Genomic DNA, 13,169 nt, shown 5'->3' on the forward strand with positions numbered 1-13,169 from the left:
GATAGTTCTTGATTTTGTTTTTTGTATGTGCTCTGTGATTCTGAATCTTGAGGTTTAAAATATGCTTAAATTATTGGTTACTGAATTTTTGTTAAAAGATCTAGTTATGTTTTATCTGAGAACTAAATAAATGGTGTGAATCTTGACTGAGTTTCTGAAATTTATTTGAAAATTTGTAGGGTTTAAAAGGAGGAACTGTGTAAAGTTGGGGAAAGATTGTTTTTTTTAATGGGACTTTTGGGTTGTTCTTGGATGTTTCCTTTGTTTCCTGATAATGTGGAAGGAGTTTTAGGATCTTACATCCCATCAGCTCCGATGAATAGCACGGGATTTTGTCTGATTTGTTTCACTTTTTGTGTCATACCAAGAAAAATTTATTGGGTGTGGCTTGGAGATACGAGTTTTTTTCTTATGAGATTTATGGTCAAACCTAGTATCTGAAGTTTCATCCTCATCCTCTTTATTATACAGAAATCTGTCGAATAAGTTATAATCTTAGTTTGTGTTTGGATGAATGTATTTTGTTTAGACGAAGAGATTTGATTCAAGAAAAGATTTTAACTTAGGACATCAAACGGCATCCATCATGAATCCGTTTGGAATCCGTCATATATCACTTACTAATACAAGATATGAAGTTAGATTGATCATGAATTTGAAATTCACCTTTGTATATCTATCCGAACAAATGATTCCGAAACACATCTTCTGCAAAGTTATGCCAAATTTATTTTGATGTTTCTCATGTCTGAAGTAGAGAGATGTTCAGTCTCATTTCCTTTTCCACTGAGAATTTTCTTTGAAAATTTCCTCAAAACTTTAGCATTGTGTCATGTACGGTTGTAAAGAAAGATCATCAACATAGCAAATCTGATCTTTCTGCAGTCATTTGAATGCTTCGTAGTTAAGTAGTTTAATGTGTGTTGCAAGCTGCTTTCTAATTTAGGTCTACATTTTGTTTCGATTCTTGCTCTGAAATTTTCCTGTTTTGGCCTAATTTTTTGTGCATTGAAATCGTCCGTTGTGTCTGACAGTTTTGATTACATAGGTTTTGGTAGTTAAGAAAAACATTTACCGAATATGGATCCCGAAAAGAGAATGCTTGCAGATAAATGGACTGAGCCTTCATCAAGCCGTGATACCATCTCAACAGAAGTGGGAAGAATCGTCATTTCTTGATTATGGTAGGAGGATTGACTCTCGAAACTCCTTTGCTTTCGATACTAAAAACCAAAACAACACAAGTGATCCACAAGGTAATAATACAAGCAAGGCCAGTGAACCAAGTAACATTCAGGAGTGGGATCCAAGAGCAATGCTAAACAATCTATGTTTCCTGGAGAAAAAGATTCATCAGCTTCAAGAATTGATACATTAATTCGTGGGACGCAGAATTCAATCTGGGGGTCGACCAGACGAGCCTTTAGTTCAGCAGCAACAGCTTTTCACTGTTGATCTAACCTCGATTATAGTCCAGCTGATTTCAACGGCAGGCAGCCTTCTTCCATCTCTGAATCATAACCTTTCATCAGTTAATCCTATAAACCAGTTGGGGCACTTTGGTGGTGTCACTAATCCTTCAAATGGAGTTCCAAGAAACATCATTTGCCCAAAGAATACAAATTTAAACAAGGCGGAAGATCACTCAAACCCGATTGATGCTACAGGTCTTTATGGTACTGAACAAAATTCCAACATGGAAGATCAAGAAACAAAAAGTGATGATGATGCTGAGGAAGGGGAGAACCTAACCCCTGGCACGTACGAAATTCTGCCACTCGAGAAAGAAGAAATCCTCGCGCCTCATACCCATTTTTGCACCTTATGTGGAAAAGGATACAAGAGAGATGCTAATTTAAGGATGCACATGAGAGGCCATGGAGACGGATACAAAACTCCGGCTGCTCTAGCAAAGCCCAGTAAGGAATCCACCTCTGAACAAATTCTTGTCAAGAGATACTCGTGCCCATACATTGGCTGCAAAAGGAACATGGATCACAAGAAGTTCGAGCCTCTCAAAACTATCTTATGTGTGAAAAACCATTTCAAGAGAACCCATTGTGACAAGACTTACACTTGTAGCCGGTGCAATGAAAAGAAATTTTCAGTTCTCGCAGACCTCAAAACGCACGAAAAACACTGTGGGAGAGACAAATGGCTTTGCTCGTGTGGCACGACCTTTTCAAGGAAAGATAATCTATTTGGTCACATTGCTCTTTTCCAAGGCCATACTCCTGCTATTCCAGTGGAGGATTCTAAAAGGTTTTCAATACCAGCCAATGAAATGAAGAACAATGAAGCCTCTAGCAAGACCCCAGTTTCGTTTCAAAACACGGTGGATGTAAAAGGGTTGGCTAGAGAGGATCTTGCCAATTTTTTCTCGCCTTTTGAAACAAAAGGCATCAGTGGATTCCATGAAGTTCCTCGACCCCCATTTGAAGTTTCCGAAAGTTCGTTCTCGTTCCTGCTTTCGGATTACACACCTAAGAACCGATGATTTTCTGTTCGAATTATGAGTTGAACTGATATTAGTGATATGATGTTGTCTTGTACTAATATACTTATCCACACATCAAATAAATCTCTACATTTTCCGGCTTATCTTCAGTAGCATTGTATCTTTATTTACTCTACCATGATACTGTAATTTTTTCTGTTATTAATGAAATTGCTAGTAAAATATTATTTTTGATTGGTAATATTTCAGTAATTTTTGCATTTTAAAGTTCTTTCATTTCTTTTATTAGTTTCAGTAATTGACCTCAAATAATTAATGTAGGTAATCATATAATGTATTCTTTCTATTCTCTATTTCACATAAAATTGTTTTAAAATAGTAATATATATTCTTTATATGTTGTAAAATCTGGTATGAATGTCAAATATTCATCGACATCACTATCTAGTTCATATCATTTCAAGGAATGCCAGGGACGTAGCCAGAAATTTTTTGAACTCTGGGAAGACTAATAGTTAAAGTGATATAAATTTAATATTTTAAAATAAAAATAATAAAAGACTAAATTATAATTAAGAAATACTTGCAAAAAGTTTAATCGTAACTACAATATTAGTATATTATATACTGACGTGAAAAAAAAATTATAAACTACAGAAGATATAATGTTTCAAGTAAACTAACTCTGAATAAAATGTCTGTGGTTGTTAAAAAAATTATAAGTTTCGCATATATAATATATTAAATTTTCTTTATCAATAGATAACCTTATAATGGCAAAAACTTGTGTGAGACGGTCTCACGGATCGTATTTTGTGAGACGGATATCTTATTTGGGTCATTCATGAAAAAATATTATTTTTTATGATAAGAGTATTACTTTTATTGTGAATATCGGTAGGGTTGACCCGTCTCACAGATAAATATTCGTGAGACCGTCTCACAAGACCTACTCCCTTACAATATACTCAGAAAAAATATGATATTTCAAAAAATAGAGTACATCTTGAAAACGTGAACCACTCAAAAATTATCCCATTAATTATAATAAAAGAAATGAAAGAACTTTAAAATGCAAAAATTTCCGTTTTCTAAATAAAACCAACAAAATATATAAACTTCACAAGTAAATTGTTGCAATTAAGAAAATGAAAAAAAGACAGAGAACTTTAAAGCCCACTTCACATCTTTTGCTTATTTTGCTTCATTTGAAAAATAATTTAATAAATTAAAAAATGCAAATCCCACAAATATATTTTAAAAAATAATGGACCAAGACAATTACATATATAGTATAAATTTATAATTAATTAAAAACATTGAAGCATGGGCTGAAGCCCACCCAACCCACTTTAGGTGTTGTATAACATGCATAGCTTGCGACAAGACAGTACATGTTAATTTTATGAGATATATCTTTTAATCAATCTGACTCATGAAAATTATTATTTTTTTATACTAAATGTATTAATTTTCGCTCAATATATTGATCAGATCGACTCATCTCACAAGAGTTACGTATCATTTATTTGCTATAAGGATTTAGTTAATGTGCATAACCAATCCGAATACTTGAGTGAGCAAAAAAGGCAGCATAAACAAGAATTCAGAATCATATATAATAGTTTTAATATTTTAAAAAAATTCAATAGAAATTTATATATATATAAATTTATATAAATATATATAAATTTATATAATATAAGATGCATTGCATGAAAATTAAATTATGACATCACAATGATGTGGCCGGTTTCTATATATTCACCCAAACAAGAAAACATAATTGTCTTTATTGTCAATAATTGTTATTATTTTACTTTAATTAGCTATTTCTAATTGTGTAGGTGGATGCTTTTGGACAATAAAAATAATAACTAGCTTAGATTCGGGGTAAAATTGAGTTTGTAATTGGATCATGTACAATTAAGTAATTCACAATAGTTGATGAACCAATTTGTCAATTTACCAATTTAGATTTAGATATATGTAGTCTCATTATTTTTAAAATTTTTATTACAAAAATAAAAGATTTATAGATAAAATTATATAATTTTTGAAGGATTTTTTTAAGCCCAATTATCTATACTATATTATTAAGTTTGAGATCCTTAGTTTAACTAACTTTTGGTGTCATTGTCTGTTTTAATAATTAAATATATTAATAAAGTATTAAAATCTTAATGTAAGTCACATGTAGCTTAGTAGACAGAGTCTTTATTTCATATACATTAAATTGTAGGTTTAATTCCTACTTTGATCTTTTTTTTCCTTTCTTTTTTTCTATTTATTTTTTAATTCATATATCGAAATTACAACGTAGTCTCTCATCATTTCTCATAATTACATTTTGACCATCATTTAAATATAAATCAAATGAATTATAAAAAATATTGTATAAGCATGCAACGCGTGTGTCGGTGTACCAGTAGTTTACAATAATATGGCCTGTTACTATATATTCACTCAGACAAGACACATGATTGTAAATTATTGTGAATAATATTTTTGCTTTCATTAGCTACTTTGTGTTAGGCATGCTTTTGGATAATACATTCTGTTCCTATCAAATATTACAATATCGTTCAAAAAATTAGATGCAAGCAAATTCCATGCATGCATCTTCACGGCCATTTGTATTATAAATAGCTACCCAAGAGTAATCAAATCCACCAGAGAAAATTGAATTTCTTATATATTGTCCAGTCCAGTGAGAAAGAACATGGCAAAATTGATCATCATGGCTTTGACATTTCTCGGTTTGCGCCGCCTCGAGAGGGCGGTGCGAGGAGGGTGGCACACCACCACTTCAGGTAGGCTTCTATGATGGCAAATGTGCAGACGTTGTCGTTGAGGCCGCCGTAGGGGCTGTCGTTGCCTCGTTTTATGACAGTGATCCCACCGTTGCTGCCGCTCTCCTTCGCTTGCAGTTCCACGATTGTTTCATTCATGTAAGAACAATATAATAGTATATCACAATCACTATTTAATTGGATAAGTGATTTTTCAATTTTATACTATCTGAAAAAACAAACATACTGATCATAATTTCGAACAAGGGATGTGATGCATCCATTCTGCTGGACGGACCCGACAGTGAGAAAACGTCACCGTCTAATCGAAGGGTACGAGGTTACGATCTTATCGAGGCTGCCAAATCCTCAGTGGAAGCCGTCTGCCCCGGGGTCGTTTCCTGTGCTGATATCATCATCATGGCCACAAGAGATGCAGTTTCCCTGGTGATGAAAGATTAGATATTTCATAAGCATGCATGAATGATAAATGTCTCATGGCTTATGATCATACAGGGTGGAGGAGGGAGATACACCGTGCAGACCGGGAGGCGGGACGGGACCGTCTCTCTCGCCGGTGATGTGATTATGCCAGCTTCTTCAATATCTGTCACGGATTCGATCAAAGTTTTTGGCGAGAAGGGCCTTAGTCCCACTGACATGGTTTATCTTCTAGGTATACTTCTACTTGTTGCCATCAACTAATTTCCGTTAAAAGTATTAATTGTCCATATTTCTTCTGTATGAGATTCAATATTTGACTCCAACTGTCGTGTGTAGGTGATCACACCATCGGCGTTGCTCGTTGTTCGACTTTTCAGGATCGTCTATACAACTTCCAGAACACAGGGGAGCCTGACCCAGCCATGGATTCTACGCTGCGTGACACGCTAATCGCGAGATGTCCGCAAGGTTCAGACAGTGATGAGAACACCGTGGACCTGGATCAAAATGCTTCAAGTTCATCAACAGTAGATAATTCCTACTACCAACAGATCCTTTCGAACAGAGGAATTCTCCAGATTGATCAAGAATTAGCTCTTGATCAATGGACTCGGCCAACCGTGGACGCCATTGCCCAAGGTTTGGACTTCACCACGGGATTCGGCGAAGCCATGATCAAGCTAGGTGCGGTCCGAGTCCTCACAGGAGAACAAGGAGAGATCAGACGGTTCTGCAACAGAAAGAACTGAGCCTCACCAATAAAGAATTTGATATGGATAACGGAAGAAAGTTAATGTAATATCTTTCACTAAAAGTTAATTGAGATGGATAATTTTATTTGGGTATTTCTCACTGAATTTATCATGTGTTCGTGTATTAAGATAATTCCACTCATAACTTTCAATAGTTAACAATTCAACCAAGCACACGAAAGGATACACGACGGGTAAATAATACAATTTTCAGAACTCTCTTCATTCAGAACATTGACAATTTTTTACTAGAAATTACACCTTTTTAAGCTTCATTTTGAGTTTATTTCAAAACTGGAATGCTTAGTTCATTTTGGAAGAAATTTCGTGGATCAATCCCGCCTTTTATCTTTGCCAGTCTTTCGAAATTTCCCTTGAAATACTTTTCGCCCCACACTTTCCCCACAGTGTAGTTATAGTACTTGTCGTTTTTGCCCAAGTCGAGATCTTTGTAATTAAAGTACGCAGTTCTTGGCGAATTAGCCACATATGGCGCCATTTTTTTGTAGAGAGATCTCTTCCAAGCTACATGCTTTTCAGCAACTTGGGCACTATTGTCACCAAACCAATTTATCAGGTATTGTATGTTGAACAAGTTTCCTTTTCTATGCGGAAAAGGGAAAACATGTTCTCCAATCTTGTCCATTACTCCTCCGAGAGGATCAATAATCATGATAGGACCATCTTCGGACAAGAACATCTTTTGTATCATCCTCCATCCCTTATCAGGAATCGGAGCCTTCAAGAAATCAGATGCCCCCTTGTTGAAGAACCGGGTGTTTTTGAATTTACCGAGCAATGTGTCTGCAGGCTGGTCGATTTTCCCTCCGCTGAAAAACACCGCAGATTGAATCCAGGATACCTCGTAACATTCTTTCTTGATGCATGGCATACTACTGCAGCTACTGTCTTTAACAGGTGCCCGGAAACAATCTTCGGTCTCCAGGCCGAATTCAGGGAACTGTTCTCTCAACAGTTTTACCAGTTGCTCAGCAGGCCCTAGAAACATGCCGTTATAAGTCACCTGGACGAAACTTGCGTCCCCTCGACCATTACCTATTTTCTGTACGAGGACTCGAATAAAGATATCTCTCGGGAGCTTATGTGCGGTGTTTTGCCACTTGTGGAGAAGACTTACATCTCCAAGATCCAGTCTACGACGAAAGGAGAAAACTGTAACCTTTTCGGGGACTCGAACAAGCTTGAGTTTCCATGCGAGTATCACTCCAAAACTTGCTCCTCCACCACCCCTGAGAGCCCAAAATGTATCTTCTCCCATAGCGTTCCTGTCAAAGAAGTAGCCATCAACATCCATGAATCGGGCATCGATCACGTTATCTGATGCAAGCCCGTATTTCCTCACCAACGTTCCCAATCCTCCACCGCTGATGTGCCCCCCCAATCCCAAACCTTGGCATAATCCTGCAGGGAATGCATGAGTCTTGCTCTTATTGGCGATATGATAGTATAACTGTCCCAAAGTGGCCCCTGCCTGAACCCAGACCGTTTCATCTGTAAGATTAACGTCGATGGAGTTGAAATTGCTGAGATCAATCATGACAAAAGGGGACACCGAGCGAACAGACAGGCCTTCATAATCGTGGCCACCACTCTTGACCCTGATTTGGATCTGGTGCCTTTTGCTGCAGCTGACGGCAGTCCAAACGTCAGTCTCTTCCACAGGTTCCACGATTAGAAATGGTCTTTGGCTAGTTTCATTGAACCATCTTGGATTTTTCGACGCAAATTCCAGGTGCGATATGTATTCAGAAGACTTTGGTGTGTAAACATTTTGCAGAATCTCGCCACGACGTGATGATTGTCGTGACAAGCATCTGAGAAAGTCCCTCTCTTCCACTGATTGGGATGTAGCTCTCCATGAAACTGAAAGGAAAAGAATGGAAGACATAAAGATTGCAATGCTTCCCATTTTCACTTAGATATGAAGATTCACTACACATTACACAGTTTCAAAGATTTGAGTACTGAAAATGGTTAGTATTTGTAATTTCCTTGAAACCATTAATGGAAAATACCATTAATAAGTAATAACTGCAATTAAAGAATCAGTAACAGAACTAAAATTTTTTTATGTTATTGTTATAATCCACATGAAATTTAATAATATAGCATTGAATAATATCCACTATAAAGTTGGATGTCTGATAAGCACAAATTATATAACATTTTAGGGACTTTATTTTGTCGTATTCGTGCTTATCTGGCGTTTTTATTCCGACTTCCGCGCTTATTTCGTCTCATTATGGCTATTTGTAGGTTTGACCAAAAGAGGATGAAAGCCAAAGAAATGAAAGAAAAGTCGAGCTTCGCAATGCCATGTCAGATATACCCGGAAAAATAGCAAAAGGAGGACACCCGGACCCATACACGGACCCCGTGTAAGGGTCCGTACCTCAGAAGCCGAAGGAAGACAATTACAGAGTCTACACGGACCCCTGACGGACCGGTATCTGGGGTCCGTGTCGGCTATCTTCGAGAGAAGAAAAATCCAGAGTGTACACGGAGCACGGGACAGACCTCTACAAGGGGTCCGTGTCCAGTATTCTGGAAGAAACGTTGGACAGAGTCTACACGGACCCTTTCCCTGATGCATGCACGGGGTCCGTGTACGTGATATCAGATCCAAAATTTTGCGCAGATTTGATGTAGATTTGAAGGAATAAAAAGAAGAAAATAGAAGATAATAGGGGACTTTTCCAGATCGAGAACGGGGGAGCCGAAAAAGGGAGAACTTTGGCATCATTGAAGACGGCGAGGACTTAGGAGAAAAGGAAGAGAATTCGCGCACTTCTCACGCAAGAACCGCGCACCATCACTGAGATTTTCTCTTCTCTTTCGTTTTCTTATTTTCAGTCATGAATTCGAATATTAGATTTGACTTTAGTTTCGAGTTTATGGAGTAGTTTTTCTTGTGATCGGGACCACGATAGGGACAAACGATTGATTTTGTTTATTCGTCGGATTGTTTGATTTATAAAATTATTTTATGTTATTGATTAATCCTGGTGTAATCTTCGTGCTTTTAATCTGGCCAATTATTTGCATGTTTGTCGTTCGATCTTGACTCGAAAGGGAATAGATTGAAATTAGCTTCAAAAACATTAATCAACACACGGTTAAACCGACTAGAAATAGTATTCGGTTTCAGTGTGCGATTTTAGGCGACAGCTGTAATTCTATCGTTGATAAATGCGTTTTTGTTTAATTAGATTCAATTAAAATAATTGGACTGTTAAATGAAAATAGGATTATAAATTCTAGAAATAGGTTTATAGTTAAATTAGAGGATTGCATCGTGACTTCGAATAATCTGTAGTTAAATAATTCCAGTGCATGATAATAATTAGAGTTTGTTACCGTCGTGTGTTCCCGGTCATTTTATTTAAATTTAAAAATCCCCAAGTCCCAAGTTTTTCTGCCGATTTGATTTTAATCATTAATTTAGCATAAATTAGTTTAATTTAATTAGTTTAAATAATCTCCAAATCACTTATTATCGTTGCCTAGATTAAATTAAATAATTTAAATCTTAGTACTTAAATAGTAGTCTCTGTGGGATCGATACTTGGACTTGTCGTCCAATTACTATAACTTGACCTAGTCTGCTTGCTAATTTTAATCCCAACCGAAATCATCGGTCAAGTTTTTGGCGCCGTTGCCGGGGACTATTTATTTAATATTAGGATAAATTATTTGTTTGAGACTAGGCTTTTATTCTTAGTTTTAAATTTTTCAATTTTTTTTCTTTAGCATTTTAATTAATTTTGTTTCAGATTTTTATACTCTTTCGGAGCTTAGATTGTGCACTTAAATTTTTTATTTCAGGGGTTAGCTCGTGATATATGAGCCGTGCTCAAGACGTTAGGAACCTGGTGCCACTTGATCTTGAGATTGAAAGCACTCTCCGCAGTATCCGCAGAGCTCGAAGGAATAACAACTTAACTCTGGAATTTGAATCTGAAGCAGAATCTGAAATAGACCGTAAACCAGAATTTGAAGACATGGCCGGAGAAGAGGATAATCGTACTTTAATGGAGCATCATAGGCCAGCATTTGGAGATTATGGCTCTAGTATTGTCCGCCCTACAATTCAGGCGAATACATTCGAACTTAAGCCCGCCATCATCCAAATGATTCAAATGCAAGTTAAATTCGGGGGATCACCATCTGAAGATCCCAATGCACATCTGGAGAACTTTCTGTCGATCTGTGATACGATTAAGTGCAATGGGGTGAGTACTGATGCCATTCGGCTCAGATTATTTCCATTCTCCTTGCAAGGAGAAGCTATGGAGTGGCTTCGAGACCTTCCAGCTGGTTCTATTACTACATGGGATGGGCTAGTTGAGGTCTTCATGCACAGGTATTTTCCCCCAACTAAGATTACACAGTTGAGAAACGAAATCACATCATTTAGACAGAGAGATGGGTAATCACTGAATTCAGCATGGGCGAGGTTTAAGAAGATGTTGAGGATGTGCCCGAGACATGGCTTTTCAATAGGCCAGCAGGTTGAGACATTCTATTATGGGGTGGATCCTTCTGTGAGATCTATGCTCGATGCGGCAGCAAACGGAAGCTTATACAGGAAAACGCCAACCGCAGCACTTGAAATCATCTCGAATATGGCAGAAAGCAATGTGGGTTGGCAAGATAACCGAAGGGAGAAGAAGGTCGGATTCCTTGAGATGGATGCTTTAATAGCGATTACAGCGAAACTTGATGGATTGACACATCAGATGGCACAGTTACAAGCACAGAAGTCAATACCAGTCAAGTCAGTGAATCAGATTCAAGGAAGTGCTGAAATGGTTGGTGGTTCATCTAGTGACATGTCATTCATGCCAGATATGTCTTGTGAGGGAATACAGTGCTTTGGAGGGGATTCAGTAAATTATGTGGGAAACCAGGGTCGTCAGCAATATAATCCATACAGTTTCTCATATAATCCGGGTTGGAGGAATCATCCGAATTTTGGGTGGAGACCGTCAGAAAATTATGTTGGGCCACTACATTTTAATCCTCCAAAACATCCTACACAGCAAAAGCCTCCTCAGCAACCACCTAAACCTCCGCAAGGTGCTGGACCTTCTATGCCACCCGGTTTCAAGCCACATGATAGCAAGTCAAACCTTGAGGACATGCTTGCAAAGTACATAGCCGGGAATGAGATGAGATGGCAAAACCATGATGCCATGATGCAAAGAGTGGAGACGCAACTAGGACAATTAGCGACACAAATGGCTACACGAGCTCCGGGTACACTACCTAGTGACACGGAAAAGAATCCAAAATGTGTCAATGCAGTCACGGTGACGTCTCCCATAAAGCAGGAAGTGATCGATGTTGAAGGCGATGTGAAGGAGAAGGAATTATCCAAGCAAAGGTCAGAGGACGCAAGGGAGAAAGGTAAGTCTCTCAACTCAAACTCCAATATTGATATTAATTCACTCCCTTTTCCCCAAAGAGCTAAGCAACTGCAATTGGATACTCAATTTTCAAAATTTCTTGAGATTTTCAAAAAGCTGCATATAAATATCCCATTTGCAGAAGCTTTAGCTCAAATGCCCTCATGTGCAAAATTTCTTAAAGAGATTTTATCAAACAAGAGGAAATTGGTTGACTTTGAGACAGTTAAGCTTTCGGGGGAATGTTATGCAATTTTACAAAATAAACTCCCTCCGAAGCTTAAGGATCCAGGTAGTTTCTCTATCCCTTGTACTATTGGAACTTCGAATTTTAGTAAAGCTTTGTGTGACTTAGGTGCAAGCATTAACTTGATGACATACTCATGTTTTGAGAAGCTAAAAATAGGTGAAGTGAAGCCAACTACAATTTCCCTACAGTTAGCTGATAGATCAATTAAATATCCTAGGGGAGTTGTAGAGGATGTGTTAGTAAAGGTTGACAAGTTCATTTTTCCGGTTGATTTTGTTGTGTTGGATATGGCAGAGGATCGTGAGATTCCTCTTATTTTAGGAAGACCGTTTTTAGCCACTGGGAAAGCTCTGATAGATGTACAAAAGGGTGAGTTGGTGTTGAGACTGAATGATGAGAGTGTGGTGTTTAATGTTTTTCAGTCCATCAAATATCCTAATGATACATCTGATTGTTTTAGAATTGATGCTACTGACGAGCTTGTTGAGTGTGGTTTGCAGGAATTGATAGGTGAAGATCCTTTGGAGATTTGTTTGACTGATTCATGCCCAGGAGAGTTGGAAAATGAGGATATTAAAGAATACATGCAGTATCTGGAAGCAGGCAGACCAATTTCCAAGACGGTAAATTCTAGGATTGGGGAGCTTGGGCATATCCCAAAACCTTTAAAGGCATTGACCGATTATTTCGGTTGGGATTAATTCTAGCAAGCGGACTAGGTCAAGTTATAGTAATTGGACGACAAGTCCAAGTATCGATCCCACAAAGACTACTATTCAATTACTAAGATTTAAATTATTTAATTTAATCTAGGCAAGCGATAAAAAGAGATTTGATTATTATTTAAACTAATTAAATCAAACTAATTTATGCTAAATTAATGACTAAAATCAAATTGGCAGAAAAACTTGGGACTTGGGGATTTTCAAATTTAAATAAAATGACCGGGAACACACGACGGTAACAAACTCTTATTATTATCATGCACTGGAATTATTTAACTACAGATTATTCGAAGTCACGATGCAATCCTCTAATTTAACT

At 37.3% G+C, this 13,169-nt stretch overlaps 3 protein-coding genes and 1 pseudogene across 3 annotated transcripts; 3 read left to right on the forward strand and 1 right to left on the reverse strand.

Moving 5' to 3' along the window:
* Positions 1–1,080: 1,080 nt before the first annotated feature.
* On the forward strand, positions 1,081–2,685 carry LOC142520899 (protein SENSITIVE TO PROTON RHIZOTOXICITY 1-like; annotated as a pseudogene).
* Positions 2,686–5,136: 2,451 nt separating this feature from the next.
* LOC142520900 (peroxidase 60-like) lies at positions 5,137–6,539 on the forward strand. The gene is made up of 4 exons (XM_075624058.1): positions 5,137–5,409; positions 5,518–5,697; positions 5,767–5,926; positions 6,031–6,539. The coding sequence occupies exons 2-4, from the start codon at positions 5,671–5,673 to the stop codon at positions 6,441–6,443; spliced, it is 600 nt and encodes a 199-aa protein (XP_075480173.1). The 5' UTR covers positions 5,137–5,409; positions 5,518–5,670; the 3' UTR covers positions 6,444–6,539.
* Positions 6,540–6,551: 12 nt separating this feature from the next.
* On the reverse strand, positions 6,552–8,507 carry LOC142520898 (berberine bridge enzyme-like 22). The gene has a single exon (XM_075624057.1). The coding sequence runs from the start codon at positions 8,374–8,376 to the stop codon at positions 6,730–6,732; it is 1,647 nt and encodes a 548-aa protein (XP_075480172.1). The 5' UTR covers positions 8,377–8,507; the 3' UTR covers positions 6,552–6,729.
* Positions 8,508–10,933: 2,426 nt separating this feature from the next.
* LOC142521276 (uncharacterized) lies at positions 10,934–12,826 on the forward strand. The gene has a single exon (XM_075624504.1). It carries the CDS (start codon positions 10,934–10,936, stop codon positions 12,824–12,826), a length of 1,893 nt encoding a protein of 630 aa, XP_075480619.1.
* Positions 12,827–13,169: the final 343 nt, after the last annotated feature.

Source organism: Primulina tabacum, chromosome 12 (genome assembly GCF_025594145.1).
Source record: "Primulina tabacum isolate GXHZ01 chromosome 12, ASM2559414v2, whole genome shotgun sequence".
NCBI classification, from domain to species: domain Eukaryota; kingdom Viridiplantae; phylum Streptophyta; class Magnoliopsida; order Lamiales; family Gesneriaceae; genus Primulina; species Primulina tabacum.

Excerpts from the sequence above, each read along its gene's own strand:
- LOC142520900 (XM_075624058.1), top strand. The coding sequence starts at position 5,671 with ATGGCCACAAGAGATGCAGTTTCCCTG. Across the intron at positions 5,698-5,766 it reads CAAGAGATGCAGTTTCCCTG|GGTGGAGGAGGGAGATACAC; the intron begins GTGATGAAAGAT and ends ATGATCATACAG. Across the intron at positions 5,927-6,030 it reads TGACATGGTTTATCTTCTAG|GTGATCACACCATCGGCGTT; the intron begins GTATACTTCTAC and ends TGTCGTGTGTAG.
- LOC142520898 (XM_075624057.1), bottom strand. The coding sequence starts at position 8,376 with ATGGGAAGCATTGCAATCTTTATGTCTTCCATTCTTTTCCTTTCAGTT.
- LOC142521276 (XM_075624504.1), top strand. The coding sequence starts at position 10,934 with ATGTTGAGGATGTGCCCGAGACATGGCTTTTCAATAGGCCAGCAGGTT.